This window comes from Anolis carolinensis, unplaced genomic scaffold (assembly GCF_035594765.1).
Source record: "Anolis carolinensis isolate JA03-04 unplaced genomic scaffold, rAnoCar3.1.pri scaffold_7, whole genome shotgun sequence".
NCBI lineage: Eukaryota > Metazoa > Chordata > Lepidosauria > Squamata > Dactyloidae > Anolis > Anolis carolinensis.
Window position 1 is genome coordinate 28,399,467 of NW_026943818.1, and position 22,963 is coordinate 28,422,429.

The 22,963-nt window shown below is 39.1% G+C and overlaps 1 protein-coding gene across 3 annotated transcripts in view; it reads right to left on the bottom strand.

The window, feature by feature from the left end:
- Positions 1 to 22,963, bottom strand: part of cenpv (centromere protein V) — a 40,593-nt gene that overhangs the window by 4,111 nt on the left and 13,519 nt on the right. The window contains exons 1-4 of one of the 3 annotated variants that reach the window (XM_062960353.1): positions 12,751 to 12,944; positions 5,115 to 5,213; positions 4,877 to 4,946; positions 3,238 to 3,352 (exon numbers count right to left, since the gene is read on the bottom strand). In XM_062960353.1, coding sequence (XP_062816423.1) covers positions 3,238 to 3,352; positions 4,877 to 4,946; positions 5,115 to 5,213; positions 12,751 to 12,803 — 337 coding nt within the window. In that variant the 5' untranslated portion in view covers positions 12,804 to 12,944. Of the gene's footprint in view, positions 1 to 3,237; positions 3,353 to 4,876; positions 4,947 to 5,114; positions 5,214 to 12,750; positions 12,945 to 21,811; positions 21,913 to 22,963 lie in introns of those variants that run through there. The other 2 variants (XR_010000280.1, XR_010000281.1) reach the window with 2 other exon arrangements.

Genomic DNA, 22,963 nt, shown 5'->3' on the forward strand with positions numbered 1-22,963 from the left:
AACAGCCAGGCTTTAACGCTGCAAGGCCATTACATCCTAATCATTTTTCCTAATTGTAGCATTCATACTTGCCTCCAACAAACAAAAAAAACCAATCAGAAATATTGTATATTCACAACCTTTAGGAAATAATATCCCCTGATGGCACAGCGTGTTAAAGCGCTGAGCTGCTGAACTTCTGGACCGAAAGGTCGCAGGTTTGAATTGGGGGAGCGGAGAGAGCCCCCACTGTTAACCCCAGCTTCTGCCAACCAGAAATTCAAAAACATGCAAATGTGAGTGCATCAATAGGTACTGCTCCGGTGGGAAGGTAACGCCGCTCCATGCAGTCATCCCACATGACCTTGGAGGAGTCTACGGACAACGCCGGCTCTTCGGCTTAGAAATGGAGATGAGCACCAACCCCCAGAGTCAGACACGACTGGACTTAATGTCTGGGGAAAACCTTGACCCTTGACCTTAACTACCACCAATTCCTCAAGACTTTATTTCCCAGAACACCAGACTTCGCCACAGCAACGCGTGGCCGGGCACAGCTAGTTTATATATATAACATACAATATATAATAATAATAATATATAATAATATAATATATACGTATAATGTGCAACATATAATATATATTATATACAACATACAATATATAATAATAATATATTAAAATATAAAAAACACAAAGTATCAATCATGGCTTGGATTATCCAGAGGCTTGGATAAGCGAGTGTTGGATAAGTGAGACTCTACTGTATATTTTATACAACATCTATCTATCTATCTGCTATTTATCTTTTCACTGGAAATTTTATTAAATAATATCAGAGAAGATCCGAAATTGAAAGGTGTCAAATTAAAAAACACAATTACAAAATTAGGGCCTTTGCGGATGATCTCATTAGTATAATTGACGATCCAATAAAGACAATTCAACAGTGGCTACTCAAAATAAGAGAATTTGGAGAAATTTCAGGACTAAAAATAAATACAGACAAGACCATGATATTGCCAAAAAATATGTCTAAAAAAAAAGACAAGAAGAATTAACAGATATTTCAGGGATACAGATTAGGAAAAAAATAAAATACTTAGGTATAACGATAACAGCTAGAAACTCTCAGTTATTAGAAAATAATTATGACCTCATATGGAGAGAAATAAAAAAGGATTGAGAAAAATGGAAGTACTTAAAATTATCACTACTAGGGAGAATTTCAGTAATAAAAATGTCCATTCTGCCTAAGATGTTATTTTTATTTCAAAACATCCCTATATATATATATATATATATATAGATATAGATATAGATATAGATATAGATATAGATATATATATAGTGATGGAATCCTGGCGACCGCCAAAACAACAAAACTAAACACCCCACAACCTCGAAAATTGACAACACAACCCATCACCCATGCCTCTAGGTTGATACAACAAAAAAAGAAAAATAAAGTCCTAATTAGAGGGAGAAGAATCATTGTTTTATCCAATTGCTGCCAGTTACAAGGCTAAGCTCCGCCCACTTGCTCTCCTAGCAACCCACTCAGCCCAGGGCGCAGGCAGACTTAGGCCTCACTTAGGCCTCTTCCACACTGCCTATAAAATACAAATTATCAGATTTTAACTGGATTATATGGCAGTGTAGACTCAAGGCCCTTCCACACAGCTAAATAACCCATTTATAATCTTATATTATCTGCTTTGAACTGAATTATCTTGACTCCTAGCAACCCACTCAGCCCAGGGGACAGGCAGAGTTAGGCCTCACTTAGGCCTCTTCCACACTGCCTATAAAATACAGATTATCTGATTTTAACTGGATTATATGGTAGTGTAGACTCAAGGCCCTTCCACACAGCTATATAACCCATTTATAATCTTATATTATCTGCTTTGAATTATCTTGACTCCTAGGAATCCACTCAGCCCAGGGGACAGGCAGAGTTAGGCCTCACTTAGGCCTCTTCCACACTGCCTATAAAATACAAATTATCAGATTTTAACTGGATTATATGGCAGTGTAGACTCAAGGCCCTTCCACACAGCTAAATAACCCATTTATAATCTTATATTATCTGCTTTGAACTGAATTATCTTGACTCCTAGCAACCCACTCAGCCCAGGGGACAGGCAGAGTTAGGCCTCACTTAGGCCTCTTCCACACTGCCTATAAAATACAGATTATCTGATTTTAACTGGATTATATGGCAGTGTAGACTCAAGGCCCTTCCACACAGCTATATAACCCATTTATAATCTTATATTATCTGCTTTAACTGGATTATCTGGACTCCACACCTTTAACCTTTACCTTAACTACCACCAATTCCTCAATACTTTATTTCCCATACCACCATACTTTGCCACAGCAACACGTGGCCGGGCACAGCTAGTACAATATATAATAATAATAATAATAATAATAATAATAATAATAATAACAACAATAATAATAATAATGATGATGATGATCCTTGCAGCCCAGGAGCAAGCCATCAGAACAAATGCAATTAAGGCCAAGATTGAAAAATCAGCTGATGACCCAAAATGCAGACTGTGCAAGGAAACCGACGAAACCATGGATCATCTCCTCAGCTGCTGTAAGAAAATCGCACAGACAGACTACAAACAGAGGCACAACTATGTGGCCCAAATGATTCATTGGAACTTATGCCTCAAGTCCCACCTCCCAGCAGCAAAGAACTGGTGGGATCACAAACCTGCAAAAGTCTTGGAAAATGAGCACGCAAAGATACTGTGGGACTTCCGAATCCAGACTGACAAAGTTCTGGAACACAACACACCAGACATCACAGTTGTGGAAAAGAACAAGGTTTGGATCATTGATGTTGCCATCCCAGGTGAAAAACAACAGGAAAAACTCAGCCGCTCTCAGGACCTCAAGATTGAACTTCAAAGACTCTGGCAGAAACCAGTGCAGGTGGTCCCGGTGGTGATGGGCACACTGGGTGCCGTGCCAAAAGATCTCAGCCGGCATTTGGAAACAATAGACATTGACAAAACCACCATCTGCCAACTGCAAAAGGCCACCCTACTGGGATCTGCACACATCATCCGAAAATACATCACACAGTCCTAGACACTTGGGAAGTGTTCGACTTGTGGTTTTGCGAAACGAAATCCAGCATATCTATCTTGTTTGCTGTGCCATACAACGGCGTTGTGTTGATAATAATAATAATATTATATAATATTTAAATATAAAAAACACAAAGTACCGTATCCGTCGGGGTTGGAGCGAGGGGTGTAGAAGCTCTGGACGCCGCAGGTCTTGCAGAAGGAGTGCCGGGCCCGGTGGGTGTTGAAGGTGTAGGTGCTCAGGTTGTCGGCACCCTGGGAAAGGGAACAGAACCAACCTTGTGACATACAGTGGAAACTCCAATTTAAGAGTGTTTTGAGTTAAGAGCCATCGCTTTGACATACAAGCACAAGCTCTTGGAATGTCAAGACTTCGAAGCCCGGGTCAGGGTGAGCTCCCGACCTTTAGCCCAGCTTCGGGCTATCTTAGCAGTTCGGAAACAGATACGCGAGTAGATAAATAGGAACGGCATTAAAGTGGGAAGGTAACAAAAGCACGCAGGGGATTTTCAGTGGGTGGAAGAAGCAGCATCCCAACAGATCTCACTATTTTTTGGGGTCCCTACACTCTAATCCAACCCCCCCCCAGTTGTTGCGTCCCTATTATTATTATTATTATTGTTTATTTTATTTACTACATTTATATCCCGCTCTTCTCACCCCGAAGGGGACTCAGAGTGGCTTACAAATCAATTGCTTAAAAATTGTGGTGTAATTTTTATTTGACATTATTTGTATTTTTTAATTAATCTTATTGTAAGTTATCTTTTTATTTATTATATTTTATTATTTTCTTGTATTATTTTTAGTTATTTTCTGTTATTATAGTATTTTATTGTATTAATCTTTTAGTGTTTTTAATTATTTTTTAGTGTTTTTTTATTATTTTTTATTGGGTTGCTAGGAGACCAAGTTGGAGGAGCTTAGCCTTCTAACTGGCAGCAATTGGATAAAAGCAATTATTCCTCTCCCTCTAATTAGGACTTTATTTTTCTTTTATTTTTGTTGTATCAACCTAGAGGCATGGATGATGGGTTGTGTTGTCAAATTTCGAGGTTGGGGGGCCTGTAGTTTTGTTGTTTTGTCGGTCGCCATGATGCCATCACTCTTTTATATATATAGACTAGCTGTGCCCGGCCACGCGTTGCTGTGGCAAAGTATGGTGGTATGGGAAATAAAGTATTGAGGAATTGGTGGTAATTAAGGTAAAGGGTCCCCTGGGCTGAGTGGGTTGCTAGGAGACCAAGTGAGCGGAGCTTAGCCTTCTAACTGGATAAAAACAATTATTCCTCTCCCTCTAATTAGGATTTTATTTTTATTTTATTTTTGTTGTATCAACCTAGAGGCATGGATGAGGGGTTGTGATATCAATTTTCGAGGTTGTGGGGTGTTTACTTTTGTTGTTTTGTCCGCTGCCGTGATGCCATCACTCTTTTATATATATAGATTGTATTTATTATATTACAGTAGAGTCCCAATTAATGTAATTTTATTGGTCTCTCGGCTTATACTGGAGTCAATGTTTTCCCAGGTTTTTGGTGGTAAAATTAGGTGCCTCGGCTTATATTCGAGTCGGCTTATACTCGAGGATATATGGTACGTGAGTAGATAAATAGGAACGGCATTAAAGTGGGGAGGTAACAAAAGCATGCAGGGAATTTTCAAGGGTTGGAAGAAGCAGCATCCCAACAAATCAACTGTTTTTTGGGGGTCCCTACACTCTAATCCCCTCCCCCCCCCACCCGTTGCTGCGTCCCCCTATTCTGCCCGGCAACCAACCTTCAGGAGCTTGAAATGCGAGGCCGGGACAATGAAATGCTTGTTTTGCTTCTTGACGCAGATGCTGCAGCTGGGGACAAGGTGAGGAAAGGGAAGGGAAGGACATCCGTGAGGAAAAGGAGGGTTCCTTTTTCCTCATCATCGCCCAGCAACCACGTAATAAATAATACGCAACCAGGGGCGCCGCGGTGTATTCCGCCAGCGCCTCAATTGTGGGGCGGGGCCCGGCTTGACTCACTTGCAGTCGAAGACGTGGAGGGCGTCCGAGGCCCAGACCTCAAAGCGGACGGCCCCGCAGTGGCAGCCCCCCGTGTGCCTCACCAGCCCCGGATGAGCCCTGCAAAGACAAGCCAGGCAGAGTGAGCACAACAACACCCCGTCCTTCCTTCCTTCTCTTTTCTTCTCCTTCCTTATTATTATTATTATTATTATTATTATTATTATTATTATTATTATTCTTTTATTATGACACAGCAAGCAAGATAGACATGCTGGATTTCGTATCACAAAATCACAAGTCGAACACTTCCCAAGTGTCTAGGACTGTGTGATGTATTTTCAGATGATGCTGCAGATCCCAGTCGGGTGGCCTTTTGCAGTTGGCAGATCGTGATTTTGTCAATGTCTATTGTTTCCAAATGCCGGCTGAGATCTTTCAGTGTGCCCATCACCACCGGGACCACCTGCACTGGTTTCTGCCAGAGTCTTTGAAGTTCAATCTTGAGGTCCTGAGAGCGGCTGAGTTTTCCCTGTTGTTTTTCACCTGGGATGGCAACATCAATAATCCAAACCTTTTTCTTTTCCACAACTGTGATGTCTGGTGTGTTGTGTTCCAGAACTTTGTCAGTCTGGATTCGGAAGTCCCACAGTATCTTTGCGTGTTCATTCTCCAATACTTTTGCAGGTTTGTGATCCCACCAGTTCTTTGCTGCTGGCAGGTGGTACTTGAGGCATAAGTTCCAATGAATCCTTTGGGCCACATAGTTGTGCCTCTGTTTGTAGTCTGTCTGTGAAATTTTCTTACAGCAGCTGAGGATATGATCACTGGTTTCGTCGGTTTCCTTGCACAGTCTGCATTTTGGGTCATCAGCTGATTTTTCAATCTTGGCCTTAATTGCATTAGCATTATGGAGAATCAAACCCAAACGAAGTCTATACTGGCTCGGTCGTCGCCCAGGATAAAAAGGACCGCGGTGGATGCTGCTGATTCTGGACATCCATCGACAAGTGGGCTACGGAATCATCAAAACCCAAATGAACAGTCACAGAAGCGGCAAAAATATACAATGCCAGAAAACCGCACAATTATTATTATTATTATTATTATTATTATTATTATTTTATTACGACACAGCAAACAAGATAGATAGGCTGGATTTCGTATCACAAAATCACAAGTCGAACACTTCCCAAGTGTCTAGGACTGTGTGATGTATTATTATTATTATTATTATTATTATTATTTTATTATGACATAGCAAACAAGATCTATATGCTGGATTTCGTATCACAAAATCACAAGTCGAACATTTCCCAAGTGTCTAGGACTGTGTCATGTATTACTATTATTATTATTATTATTATTATTATTATTATTATTATTATTATGACACAGCAAACAAGATAGATAGGCTGGATTTCGTATCACGAAATCACAAGTCGAACACTTCCCAAGTGTCTAGGACTGTGTGATGTATTATTATTATTATTATTATTATTATTATTATTATTATTATTATTATTATTATTATTATTATTTTATGACACAGCAAACAAGATAGGCTGAATTTCGTATTATATTATTATTATTATTATTATTATTATTATTATTATTATTATTATTAGGTTGCTCTGAGTTTCCAGAAGCACTCTCTCCTGACATTTCACCCATATCTATGGCAGGCACCCTCAGTATATAAAGTTCTATTATTATTATTATTATTATTATTATTATTATTATTATTTTATTATAACAACACTCAGAAGACTAGGGGCCAGCTAAACACCTAGCAACAAAGGATGCCGCCCCCCCCTCCAAGCAGGAAGCAGCCAGGCCTCGAAGCTGTAAGGTTATTCAATGCTAATCGAGATGGCCAACTGCAACTCGGAACAGACAAGAACTCTTTCTCCCACCCTGGACATCATTCTATAGATATATCTTCTATATATATAAAAGAGTGATGGCATCAGGGCAGCAGACAAAACAACAAAACTACAGGCCCCCCAAACTCGGAATTTGACAACACAACCCATCATCTACGGCTCTAGGTTGATACAACAAAAAAGAAAAGAAAAATAAAGTCCTAATTACAGGGAGAGGAATAATAGTTTTTATCCAATTGCTGCCAGTTTGAAGACTAAGCTCCGCCCACTTGGTCGCCTAGCAACCCACTCAGCCCAGGGGACAGGCAGAGTTAGGCCTCACTTAGGCTTCTTCCACAGATTATCAGATTTTAACTGGATTATATGGCAGTGTAGACTCAAGGCCCTTCCAAACAGCTATATAACCTATTTAGAATCTTATATTATCTGCTTTGAACTGGATTATCTTGACTCCACACTGCCATATAATCCACTTCAGTGTGCATACTAAACATAAAGACAACCATACAACAGACATTCAATACCACCACTACCTCAACAATTTCTCACCAACACCACCAGACAACGCCACAGCAACGTGTGGCCGGGCACATCATATATATTTATTTTTGTTTATTTATGAATCATATATTTATTTATTTTCATTTATAAACAACTAGCTGTGCCCGGTCACGCGTTGCTGTGTCTGAGTCTGGTGGTGTTGGTCAGTCTACATGAGGTTGTATTGATGCTGTGACCTCCACCTTCTTTATACTCACATTAGTCGTAGTATTTGAAGTCTGTTACCTTCTTCAATTTTTGTGTTGATTGATAATTGCTTGAGATCCCTGTTGTCTTTGGTTTGTTGTTAGTTGTAATGTCTGATTCTGCTGAGTGCGGTTTATATTTTTATTGTGGTACAATAGTTTTTTTTTTGTTTTGCCTGTGTAGGTGTTTATTATTATTGTTGTTGTTGTTGTGGTCATGAAGGTTGGATAAGTTAGATGCTACTGTATTGTTTTTTGGAGGCCCAGTGTAGCACTGACTGGCCTCTCAGCCTCAGTGCCTGGCTGTTTCTTGCCTGTGATGGTGTTGATTCTTATTGTTGTTGTTGTTGTCATTGTTATTATTGTAATTGTTTTTTTGGAGGCCAAGTGTGAATGTAGGGATTGGGGAGGTGGATGAGTTGTGTTGTCAAATTTTGTATTTGTTATAGTCACAATGCGTTGTTGTGAGTTTTATGGGTCTGGATTGTGGTTTTGTGGTGTGGTTGTGTTGTTACAACCTGGAGGGAAGGCTTTTGCATTGTGTTGCGAAGTTTCGTATTTCTGGGGCGTTTAGTTGTGTGCCAAGTTTTGTATTTCTGGGGCGTTTAGTTGTGTTGTTATAGTCACGATGCACTGTTGTGAGTTTTGTGGGTCCAGTGTGGTTTTGTGGTGTGGTTGTGTTGTTACAACTGGGAGGCAAGGCTTTTGCGTTGTCAAATTTTGTATTTCTGGGGCGTTTAGTTGTGTTATAGTCACAATTCGTTGTTGTGAGTTTTGTGGGTCCGGATTGTGGTTTTGTGGTGTAGTTGTGTTGTTACAACCAGGAGAAAAGGCTTTTGTGTTGTGTAGTCAAGTTTTGTATTTCTGGGGCATTTAGTTGTGTGCCAAGTTTCGTATTTCTGGGGCGTTTAGTTGTGTTGTTATAGTCACGATGCATTGTTGTGAGTTTTGTGGGTCTGGATTGTGGTTTTGTGGTGTGGTTGTGTTGTTACAACCTGGAGGGAAGGCTTTTGCATTGTGTTGCGAAGTTTTGTATTTCTGGGGCGTTTAGTTGTGTTGTTATAGTCACGATGCGTTGTTGTGAGTTTTGTGGGTCCTGTGTGGTTTTGTGGTGTGGTTGTGTTGTTACAACTGGGAGGCAAGGCTTTTGCATTGTGTTGCCAAGTTTTGTATTTCTGGGGCGTTTAGTTGTGTTGTTATCGCATGATGCGTTGTTGTGAGTGTTGTGGGTCTGGATTGTGATTTTGTGGTGTGGTTGTGTTGTTGTAACCTGGAGGCAAGCCTTTTGCATTGTGTTGCCAAGTTTCGTATTTCTGGGATGTTTAGTTTTGTTGTTATAGTCACTGCGCCCGCAACTTTATCCTTTTATATATATAGATATATTGATTGTATTTATATTATTTATGAATCATATTTATTTTTATGTATTTATTAATGATATTTTTATTTTATTTTTATTTGTTAATCATATTTTTATTTTTATTTATTTATAAACCATATTTTTATTTGTATTTATCTATAAATCATATTTTTATTTATTAATAATATATTTTTATTTATATTTACTGTATTTATAAATCTTATTTTTATTTTTATTTATGTATAAATCATATACAGTAGAGTCTCACTTATCCAACATAAACGGGCCGGCAGAATGTTGGATAAGCGAATATCTTGGATAATAAGGAGGGATTAAGGAAAAGCCTATTAAACATCAAATTGGGTTATGATTTTACAAATTAAGCACCAAAACATCATGTTAGACAACAAATTTGACAGAAAAAGTAGTTCATTACACATTAATGCTATGTAGTAATTACTGTATTTACAAATTTAGCACCAAAATATCATGATATATTGAAAACATCGACTACAAAAATGCGTTGGATAATCCAGAATGTTGGATAAGCGAGTGTTGGATAAGTGAGACTCAACTGTATTTATAAATCTTATTTTTATTTTTATTTATGTATAAATCACATACAGTAGAGTCTCACTTATCCAACATAAACGGGCCGGCAGAATGTTGGATAAGCGAATATCTCGGATAATAAGGAGGGATTAAGGAAAAGCCTATTAAACATCAAATTGGGTTATGATTTTACAAATTAAGCACCAAAACATCATGTTATACAACAAATTTGACAGAAAAAGTAGTTCATTACACATTAATGCTATGTAGTAATTACTGTATTTACGAATTTAGCACCAAAATATCATGATATATTGAAAACATTGACTACAAAAATGCGTTGGATAATCCAGAACGTTGGATAAGTGAGACTCTACTGTATTCTGCGTCCAGGCTGGTTCATCCAATGCTCTGCTATGGCCGACTCCTCTGGTTGAGTTACTCTGCAGGGCCTTTCATGGCCCTTGATAAAGGATTCCTCCCCCCAACCCCAGGCAGGAATCAGCCAGGCCTTGGAGCTGCAGAGCCATTCAATGTTAATCAAGGCGGCCAATGGCAAGAGTCCTTTCTCCCTCCCTGGACATCATGACAGAGTCCACTTGCCGCATTTCCAGCCGACCTCTGTGCAGATACCCTCAGTGATTGCCTTTGCAGCCAGGAAGCAGCCAGGCCTTGGAGCTGCAGAGCCATTCAATGTTAATCAAGGCGGTTAATGGCAAGAGTCCTTTCTCCCTCCCTGGACATCATGACAGAGTCCACTTGCCGCATTTCCAGCCGACCTCTGTGCAGATACCCTCAGTGATTGCCTTTGCAGCCAGGAAGCAGCCAGGCCTTGGAGCTGCAGAGCCATTCAATGTTAATCAAGGCGGTTAATGGCAAGAGTCCTTTCTCCCTCCCTGGACATCATGACAGAGTCCACTTGCCGCATTTCCAGCCGACCTCTGTGCAGATACCCTCAGTGATTGACTTTGCAGCCAGGAAGCAGCCAGGCCTTGAAGCTGCAAGGCTATTCAATGTTAATCAAGGCGGTTAATGGCAAGAGTCCTTTCTCCCTCCCTGGACATCATGACAGAGTCCACTTGCCGCATTTCCAGCCGACCTCTGTGCAGATACCCTCAGTGATTGCCTTTGCAGCCAGGAAGCAGCCAGGCCTTGGAGCTGCAGAGCCATTCAATGTTAATCAAGGCGGTTAATGGCAAGAGTCCTTTCTCCCTCCCTGGACATCATGACAGAGTCCACTTGCCGCATTTCCAGCCGACCTCTGTGCAGATACCCTCAGTGATTGACTTTGCAGCCAGGAAGCAGCCAGGCCTTGAAGCTGCAGAGCCATTCAATGTTAATCAAGGCGGTTAATGGCAAGAGTCCTTTCTCCCTCCCTGGACATCATGACAGAGTCCACTTGCCGCATTTCCAGCCGACCTCTGTGCAGATACCCTCAGTGATTGCCTTTGCAGCCAGGAAGCAGCCAGGCCTTGGAGCTGCAGAGCCATTCAATGTTAATCAAGGCGGTTAATGGCAAGAGTCCTTTCTCCCTCCCTGGACATCATGACAGAGTCCACTTGCCGCATTTCCAGCCGACCTCTGTGCAGATACCCTCAGTGATTGACTTTGCAGCCAGGAAGCAGCCAGGCCTTGAAGCTGCAAGGCTATTCAATGTTAATCAAGGCGGTTAATGGCAAGAGTCCTTTCTCCCTCCCTGGACATCATGACAGAGTCCACTTGCCGCATTTCCAGCCGACCTCTGTGCAGATACCCTCAGTGATTGCCTTTGCAGCCAGGAAGCAGCCAGGCCTTGGAGCTGCAGAGCCATTCAATGTTAATCAAGGCGGTTAATGGCAAGAGTCCTTTCTCCCTCCCTGGACATCATGACAGAGTCCACTTGCCGCATTTCCAGCCGACCTCTGTGCAGATACCCTCAGTGATTGCCTTTGCAGCCAGGAAGCAGCCAGGCCTTGGAGCTGCAGAGCCATTCAATGTTAATCAAGGCGGTTAATGGCAAGAGTCCTTTCTCCCTCCCTGGACATCATGACAGAGTCCACTTGCCGCATTTCCAGCCGACCTCTGTGCAGATACCCTCAGTGATTGCCTTTGCAGCCAGGAAGCAGCCAGGCCTTGGAGCTGCAGAGCCATTCAATGTTAATCAAGGCGGTTAATGGCAAGAGTCCTTTCTCCCTCCCTGGACATCATGACAGAGTCCACTTGCCGCATTTCCAGCCGACCTCTGTGCAGATACCCTCAGTGATTGACTTTGCAGCCAGGAAGCAGCCAGGCCTTGAAGCTGCAAGGCTATTCAATGCTAAACAAGCTGCCCAATGGCAACATCCCCACTAGCCTCAAGAAGACAAGAGTTTATTATCCCTTATGTTGGATAAGTGAGACTCTACCGTATTTATATTTATTTTTGACCTGAACGGGGTTTTGTTAACAGCTTGTTTATTTTAACTTCTTTTTATGTTGTATGTATGTGTTAAATGTTTTGATACGGCCGATGGGCTAATCAATAAAACATGTTTTGCTTTGATTTACAGTAGAGTCTCGCTTATCCAACATAAACGGGCCGGCAGAACGTTGGATAAGCGAATACGTTGGATAATAAGGAGAGATTAAGGAGAAGCCTATTAAACATCCAATTAGGTTATGATTTTACAAATTAAGCACCAAAACATCATGTTATACAACAAATCTGGCAGAAAAAGTTGTTCAATACGCAGTAATGTTATGTAGTAATTACTGTATATACGAATTTAGCACCAAAATATCACGATGTATTGAAAACATTGACTACAAAAATGCGTTGGATAATCCAGAACGTTGGATAAGTGAGACTCTACTGTATATTTATTTTCATTTATTTATAAATAAAACATATATTTATTTTTATTTATTTATCATTAATATTTTTACTTGTTTATTAATAATATTTTTATTTATTAATGAGTCCACTTGCCTCAGGAGAGAATGCTTCTGGAAGCGTCAGGAGGGAATGCTTCTGGAACCTGGCCCAGAAAACTCACAGCAACCCAGTGATTCTGGCCAGGAAAGCTTTCCTTCCTCCCTTCATTTTTGCGGCCTGAGAGAGGGACAGATTTGGCTTTGTCTTGTGGGAAACTCACCCGGAAGCGGCCCCAGGCGAGGCCCCGTCTCTCGGCCTCGGACCCGAGTCCATGGCAAAGCCCTACGAAGAGACCCCACCGAGAAGAGCGGGCCTTGGGATTGAGGGCCAAGGGGGCTGGGGAGTTGGACTTGGGTTCGAATTCCAGCTGAACCTAGGCCACGTCCACTTCCTGAGGCTGCCATTCCAGGTTCCGGGCACCAGAGGGCACCCTTGATTACACTATGTCGCATAGTATTATTTATATATATAAAATCTATATATATAAAAGAGTGATGGCGTCATGGCGACGCACAAAACAACAAAACCCAACACCCCCCAAACTCTAAAATTGGCAACACAATCCATCATCCCTGCCTCCAGTAAGTTACAACACAATCACACAAAAAACACAATCACAACACCAAAAAAAAGGCCAAAACCCACAACAGGCAATGTGCCATGCTTTCTATATTTTGTAATCTATATATATAAAAGGCTTTTGGCATCACGGCGAAACAACAAAACCCAACACCCCCCAAATTCTAAAATTGGCAACACAATCCATCATCCCTGCCTCCAGTAAGTTACAACACAATCACACAAAAAACACAATCACAACACCAAAAAAAAAGGCCAAAACCCACAACAGGCAATGTGCCATGCTTTCTATATTTTGTAATCTATATATATAAAAGGCTTTTGGCATCACGGCGAAACAACAAAACCCAACACCCCCCAAACTCTAAAATTGGCAACACAATCCATCATCCCTGCCTCCAGTAAGTTACAACACAATCACACAAAAAACACAATCACAACACCAAAAAAAAGGCCAAAACCCACAACAGGCAATGTGCCATGCTTTCTATATTTTGTAATCTATATATATATAAAAGGCTTTTGGCATCACGGCGACTCACAAAACAACAAAACCCAACACCCCCCAAACTCTAAAATTGGCAACACAATCCATCATCCCTGCCTCCAGTAAGTTACAACACAATCACACAAAAAACACAATCACAACACCAAAAAAAAGGCCAAAACCCACAACAGGCAATGTGCCATGCTTTCTATATTTTGTAATCTATATATATAAAAGGCTTTTGGCATCACGGCGACTCACAAAACAACAAAACCCAACACCCCCCAAACTCTAAAATTGGCAACACAATCCATCGTCCCTGCCTCCAGTAAGTTACAACACAATCACACAAAAAACACAACCACAACACCAAAAAAAGGCCAAAACCCACAACAGGCAATGTGCCATGCTTTCTATATTTTGTAATCTATATATATAAAAGGCTTTTGGCATCACGGCGACTCACAAAACAACAAAACCCAACACCCCCCAAACTCTAAAATTGGCAACACAATCCATCATCCCTGCCTCCAGTAAGTTACAACACAATCACACAAAAAACACAACCACAACACCAAAAAAAAGGCCAAAACCCACAACAGGCAATGTGCCATGCTTTCTATATTTTGTAATCTATATATATAAAAGGCTTTTGGCATCACGGCGACTCACAAAACAACAAAACCCAACACCCCCCAAACTCTAAAATTGGCAACACAATCCATCATCCCTGCCTCCAGTAAGTTACAACACAATCACACAAAAAACACAATCACAACACCAAAAAAAGGCCAAAACCCACAAGAGGCAATGTGCCATGCTTTCTATATTTTGTAATCTATATATATAAAAGGCTTTTGGCATCACGGCGACTCACAAAACAACAAAACCCAACACCCCCCAAACTCTAAAATTGGCAACACAATCCATCATCCCTGCCTCCAGTAAGTTACAACACAATCACACAAAAAACACAATCACAACACCAAAAAAAGGCCAAAACCCACAACAGGCAATGTGCCATGCTTTCTATATTTTGTAATCTATATATATAAAAGGCTTTTGGCATCACGGCGACTCACAAAACAACAAAACCCAACACCCCCCAAACTCTAAAATTGGCAACACAATCCATCGTCCCTGCCTCCAGTAAGTTACAACACAATCACACAAAAAACACAACCACAACACCAAAAAAAGGCCAAAACCCACAACAGGCAATGTGCCATGCTTTCTATATTTTGTAATCTATATATATAAAAGGCTTTTGGCATCACGGCGACTCACAAAACAACAAAACCCAACACCCCCCAAACTCTAAAATTGGCAACACAATCCATCATCCCTGCCTCCAGTAAGTTACAACACAATCACACAAAAAACACAACCACAACACCAAAAAAAGGCCAAAACCCACAACAGGCAATGTGCCATGCTTTCTATATTTTGTAATCTATATATATAATACAAAATAATAAATACAGCCAGACATTGGAGCTGCAAGGATATTCAGTGCAATTCAACCACACCAATAAAAGATTAACCTTCATAAAAGGCGACCAGGCTTTGAAACAGTGATACTACTCTGAAGCTGACCAACCAAAGATTTCCACTAGATAGCAAGCACCCAGGCTTTGAACCACCGAGGCTATTCATTACAATTCTACCCCCCTAAAAGGCAACTACCTAACTTTCCAAGCAGCAAGCCTATTCCTTTCTATTCCACCTCACCAAACAAGGATTCCCATAAGAAAATGGCCAGGCTTTCAGGCTACAAAGCTATTCACTGTTATTCCACCTACCTGACAAAGAATTCCCATACGCCACAGCAACGCGTGGCCGGGCACAGCTAGTCTATATATATAAAAGAGTGATGGCATCACGGCGACCGACAAAACAACAAAACTACAGGCCCCCCAACCTCGAAATTTGACAACACAACCCATCATCCACGCCTCTAGGTTGATACAACAAAAAGAAAAGAAATATAAATTCCTAATTAGAGAGAGAGGAATAATTTCTTTTATCCAATTGCTGCCAGTTAGAAGGCTAAGCTCCTCCAACTTGGTCTCCTAGCAACCCAATAAAAATAATAAAAAACACTAAAAAAATAATTAAAAACACTAAAAGATTAATACAATAAAATACTATAATAACAGAAAATAACTAAAAATAATACAAGAAAATAATAAAATATAATAAATAAAAAGATAACTTACAATAAAATTAATTTAAAAAAATACAAATAACGTCAAATAAAAATTCCACAACAACTTTTAACCAATACCACCACCACTTTGCCACAGCAACGCGTGGCCGGGCACAGCTAGTCTATATATATAAAAGAGTGATGGCATCACGGCGACCGACAAAACAACAAAACTACAGGCCCCCCAATTTCTTTTATCCAATTGCTGCCAGTTAGAAGGCTAAGCTCCTCCAACTTGGTCTCCTAGCAACCCAATAAAAAATAATAAAAAACACTAAAAATAATTAAAAACACTAAAAGATTAATACAATAAAATACTATAATAACAGAAAATAACTAAAAATAATACAAGAAAATAATAAAATATAATAAATAAAAAGATACAATAAAAACTTACAATAAAATCTATATATATAAAAGAGTGATGGCATCAGGGCAGCGGACAAAACAACAAAACTACAGGCCCCCCAACCTCGAAATTTGACAACACAACCCATCATCCACGCCTCTAGGTTGATACAACAAAAAGAAAAGAAAAATAAAGTCCTAATTAGAGAGAGAGGAATAATTGTTTTTATCCAATTGCTGCCAGTTACAAGGATAAGTTCCGCCCTAAGGTTAGCAGATCCCACCAAGGATCATCCAGATCAACTTCCTTATATCATGCAGTAGGACACAATCCAATCACTCCTGACAGATGGCCATCCAATATCTGCACAATAATAATACACATCGAATCATAGCATCAGACAGTTAGGAGACACCCCTAAAGGCCATCCAGCCCAACCCAATTCTGCCATGCAGGACACAAGACAAGCACTCCCAACAGATAGCCATTCAGCCTCTCAATACTAATACTAATAATAATAAAAATAATAACATCATCATACAATCCTAAGGTTTGGAGTGACCCCTAAGGATCATCCAGCTCAACTTCCTTCTACCATGCAGGAGGACACAATCCAAGCACTTCTGACAGATGGCCATCCAGCCTCTACATAATAATGATGATAAAGATGATGATGATAATAATAATAATAATAATAATAATAGCATAGAATCCAAGAGTTTGGAGAGACCCCTAAGGGCCATCCAGCCCAACCCTTTCTACTATGCAGCAGGACACAATCCAAGCGTTCACAACACATGGACAACGTATACATACTATACAATACTACACAGGGACATAGACCCCCTCTATCCTCACCACTTTCACAGTACACAAACAACCAAATGCATACTAAACATAAAGACAACCATACAACAGACATTCAATACCACCACGACCTCAACCATTTCTCACCAACACCACCAGACAACGCCACAGCAACGCGTGGCCGGGCACAGCTAGTTAATAAAAAATACAAATAACGTCAAATAAAAATTACACAACAATTTTTAACCAATACCACCACCACTTTGCCACAGCAACGCGTGGCCGGGCACAGCTAGTCTATATATATAAAAGAGTGATGGCATCAGGGCAGCGGACAAAACAACAAAACTACAGGCCCCCCAACCTCGAAATTTGACAACACAACCCATCATCCGCAGCTCTAGGTTGATACAACAAAAAGAAAAGAAAAAGAAAGTCCTAATTACAGGGAGAAGAATAATAGTTTTTATCCAATTGCTGCCATTTAGAAGGCTAAGCTCCGCCCACTTGGTCTCCTAGCAACCTACTCAGCCCAGGGCACAGGCACGGTTAGGCCTCACTTAGGCCTCTTCCACAGATTATCAGATTTTAACTGGATTATATGACAGTGTAGACTCAAGGCCCTTCCACATCTATATAACCCATTTAGAATCTTATATTATCTGCTTTGAACTGGATTATCTTGACTCCACACTGCCATATAATCCACTTCAGTGTGCATACTAAACATAAAGACAACCATACAACAGACATTCAATACCACCACTACATCAACAATTTCTTACCAACACCACCAGACAACGCCACAGCAATGCGTGGCCGGGCACAGCTAGTATACAAAAATTTATAAATATATAATATATTTTATATACATATAACATCGACATTATAATGTAGTACAATATTATACTAATAATAATAATACAATATAATAATATTAATTATATATTACATATTAAATGTAATATTATAATATAATATTATTATTATTATATAATGCGGGGACATGAGAGAAGCCTCCCATAAGGATGGTAAAAACATCAAACCATCCTGGCGTCCCCTGGGCAACGTCCTTGCAGACGGCCAATTCTCTCACTCCAGAAGCAACTCTGGTTGCTCTTGACACGGGGAAAAAAAACATATAATGATCTAGCATAGTGATGGCCAACCTATGATGGCCACTGACACGCCTAGCCATTTTTGCTGCCACGCTGCCGCCTGCAGATTGATTGGATGACTATGTCTTTTGTGGCCAAATTTGGTGTGATTTGGTCCAGTGGTTTTGTTGATTACTCCATGGGAATTATGCACATTTATATATAGACTAGCTGTGCCCGGCCACGCGTTGCTGTGTCTGAGTCTGGTGTTCTGGGAAATAAAGTCTTGAGGAATTGGTGGTAGTTAAGGTCAAGGGTAAAGGTTTTCCCCAGACATTAAGTCCAGTCATGTCTGACTCTGGAGGTTGGTGCTCATCTCCATTTCTAAGCCGAAGAGCCGGCGTTGTCCGTAGACTCCTCCAAGGTCATGTGGGATGACTACATGGAGCGGCGTTACCTTCCCGCCGGAGCAGTACCTATTGATGCACTCACATTTGCATGTTTTCGAACTTCTGGGTTGGCAGAAGCTGGGGCTAACAGTGGGGGCTCTCTCCGCTCCCCCAATTCAAACCTGTGGCCTTTCGGTCCAGAAGTTCAGCAGCTCAGCGCTTTAACACGCTGCGCCATCAGGGGATATTATTTCCTAAAGGTTGTGAATATACAATATTTCTGATTGGTTTTTTTTGTTTGTTGGAGGCAAGTATGAATGCTGCAATTAGGAAAAATGATTAGGATGTTATGGCCTTGCAGCTTTAAAGCCTGGCTGTTTCCTCCCTGAGTGAATTTTTTGTTGGGAGGTGTTAGCTGGCCCTGATTGTTTCCTGTCTGGAATTCCCTTGTTTTCAGAGTGGTGTTGTTTGCAATATTTTATGTGCTTCTACTGTCTGTGGCCCTGAGGAAACAGGATTTGCCAGACTTTGATGATGGGAATACTTTGTGGGGAGGTGTTAGCTGGCCCTGATTGTTTCCTGTGTGGAATTCCCCTGTTTATTTACTGTCCTGGTTTTAGAGATTATATTGTTCTGCATTATTCTATCCCAGTAATTATTTCATATTAAAGAAGAATCTCACTTATCCAACATTCGCTTATACAATGTTCTGGATTATCCAACGCAGTCTGCCTTTTCATAATCAATGTTTTTGTAGTCAGTGTTTTAAATTCATTGTGATATTTTAGTGGTAAATTTGTAAATACAGTACAGTAGAGTCTCACTTATCCAACATAAACGGGCCGGCAGAACGTTGGATAAGCGAATATGTTGAATAATGAGGAATTAAGGATAACCCTATTAAACATCAAATTAAGTTATGATTTTACAATTTAAGCACCAAAACATCATGTTAGACAACAAATTTGTCAGAAAAAGTAGTTCAATACACAGTAATGCTATATAGTAATTACTGTATTTATGAATTTAGCACCAAAATATCACGATATATTGAAAGCATTGACTACAAAAATGCGTTGGATAATCCAGAACGTTGGATAAGCGAGTGTTGGATAAGTGAGACTCTACTGTAAATACTACATAGCATTACTGCGCATGGAACTACTTTTTCTGTCAAATTTGTTGTATAATATGATGTTTTGGTGCTTAATTTGTATAACGATTACCTAATTTGATGTTTAATTGGCTTTTCCTGAATCCCTTCTTATTATCCAACATATTCACTTATCCTGCCGGCCTGTTTACGTTGGATAAGTGAGACTCTATATTTCTAATCTTATATTATCTGCTCAGAACTGGATTATATGAGGCTCCTTCTTCACAGCTGGATAAAATGCACACTGAAGTGGATTATATGGCAGTGTGGACTCAAGATAATCCAGTGCAAAGCAGATAATATAAGATTATAAATGGGTTATAGAGCTGTGTGGAAGGGCCTTGAGTCTACACTGCCATATAATCCAGTGCAAATTAGATAATCTGTGGAAGAAGTCTAAGTGAGGCCTAAATCTGCCTGTCTCCTAACTGAACCCTGGCTGTCCCTTGGTTGCTAGGCAACCAAGTGGGCAGAGATTAGCCCTCTAAACTGGCAGCAATTGGATAAAAGCAATTATTCCTCCCCCTCTAATTAGGACTTTATTTTTCTTTTCTTTTTGTTGTATCAACCTTGAGGCGTGGATGATGGGTTTTGTTGTCAACTTTTGAGGTTGGGGGGGCCTGTACTTTTGTTGTTTTGTGAATTGCCGTGATGCCATCACTCTTTCATTTATATAGATATATATATATAGATATAGATATAGATATATAGATATAGATATATATATATATAAAAGCTATGCCCAGCCACGCGTTGCTGTGGCTTGTCTGGTGGTGTTGGTGAGAACTTGTTGAGGCTGGATGGCCATCTGTCAGGAGTGCTTGGATTGTGTCCTCCTGCATGGTAGAAGGAAGTTGATCTGGATGATCCTTAGGGGTCACTCCAAACCTTAGGATTGTATGATGATGTTATTATTAGTATTAGTAATAAAAAGAATTATTCCTCTCCCTCTAATTAGGACTTTATTTTTCTTTTCTTTTTGTTGTATGAACGTAGAGGCCTGGACGAGGGGTTGTGTTGCCAAGTTTAGTGTTTCTGGGATGTGTAGTTTTGTTGTTTTGTCCTAGGCCGAAATTTCATTACTCTTTTATATACATAGATATATATATATAGAGAGAGAGAGAGAGAGATTATCATTATATCATTCTATTATTATTGTAGTATATTATTATATTATTATTATTATATTATTATTATATTATTCATTATTCATGACTACATTGAAACTACAACAGAGAGAAATCAGCATGGAAACTGCAAGAGGTACCATAGATGGTTGTACATGGAAATAACGGTAGTAAATAGTTTTTGATTTATTAAATACAGTTATATATTACAATTATACATTTTTGTTATCTATATATATAAAAGAGTGATGGCATCACGGCGACCGACAAAACAACAAAACTACAGGCCCCCCAACCTTGAAATTTGACAACACAACCCATCATCCACGCCTCTAGGTTGATACAACAAAAAGAAAAGAAAAATAAAGTCCTAATTAGAGGGAGAGGAATAATTGCTTTTATCCAATTGCTGCCAGTTAGAAGGCTAAGCTCCTCCAACTTGGTCTCCTAGCAACCCAATAAAAAATAATAAAAACACTAAAAATAATTTAAAACACTAAAAGATTAATACAATAAAATACTATAATAACAGAAAATAACTAAAATAATACAAAATAATAAAATATAATAAATAAAAAAGATAACTTACAATAAAATTAATAAAAAATTGCAAATAACATCAATTAAAAATTACACAATTTTTAACCAATACCATCACCACTTTGCCACAGCAACGCGTGGCCGGGCACAGCTAGTTTAAACTATATATATTGCAAAATTATGGCTTTTTTCTTAATTGGACTACAACTCCCATCACTGTTCAGGCAATAACTTCCCAGCATTTGGGGACAAGTCATTTTTCTTAACTGGACAACAACTCCCATCAGTGTTGGGACCACAACTCCTAGTATCACAACTCCCAACATTCGGGGCAAGACCCTCGTCGACACTGCCGATTAACTATTGTATTATTAATAGTCATTTAATTATTTAATCAATTCCAAAGGCAGTTGTTTTCCTGTTTTGCCCGAATGGGGTCAGACTAGATGGCCTCTTGGGTCCCGCCCAATGCCAAGGCCTTGCATAAAAAGTGACGCAGATGCCAAGATCTCCCACATGTTCATAATATATAGTTACTTACAGAGAGTCACAGCATGTTTTTCCAGTCCTATGTTTAATGGGGCAATGAAGTCACGTTGATATAATTGGCACCGGATATCCCATCATCCCCGGAAGCCGAACCTGGAGAACAGGGAGACAACAAATTAGGACGGCCAATGGCAACATTCACATTTCCAACAGACAAGAGTTCTTTCTCCCAGCCTGGGCATCATTCCACAGATATATAAATAAATATAAATATATAAACAAACCCCACTTGCCTAGTTTCCAACAGACCTCACATATATTATTATTATTATTATTATTATTATTATTATTATTATTATTATTATTATGTAACTACATGGACAATAGTCTGGGCATTGCATTATTATTATTATTATTATTATTATTATTAAACTACATGGACAATTGTTTGGGCATTGCATTATTATTATTATTATTATTATTTAACTACATGGACAATAGTCTGAGCATTTTTTATTATTATTATATTATGTAACTACATGGACAATAGTCTGGGCATTGAATTATTATTATTATTATTATTATTATTATTATATAACCACATGGACAATAGTCTGGGCATTTAATTATTATTATTATTATTATTATTATTATTAAACTACATGGACAATAGTCTGAGCATTTATTATTATTATTATTATATTACATTATATAACTACATGGACAATAGTCTGGGCATTGAATTATTACTATTATATAATTACATGGACAATAGTCTGAGCATTTATTATTATTATTATTATTATTATATTACATTATATAACTACATGGACAATAGTCTGGGCATTGAATTATTACTATTATATAATTACATGGACAATAGTCTGAGCATTGAATTATTATTATTATTATTATTATTATTATATTACATTATATAACTACATGGACAATAGTCTGGGCATTGAATTATTACTATTATATAATTACATGGACAATAGTCTGAGCATTTATTATTATTATTATTATTATTATTATTATTATATTACATTATATAACTACATGGACAATAGTCTGGGCATTGAATTATTACTATTATATAATTACATGGACAATAGTCTGAGCATTGAATTATTATTATTATTATTATTATTATTATTATTATTATATAACTACATAGACAATAGTCTGGGCATTGAATTATTAC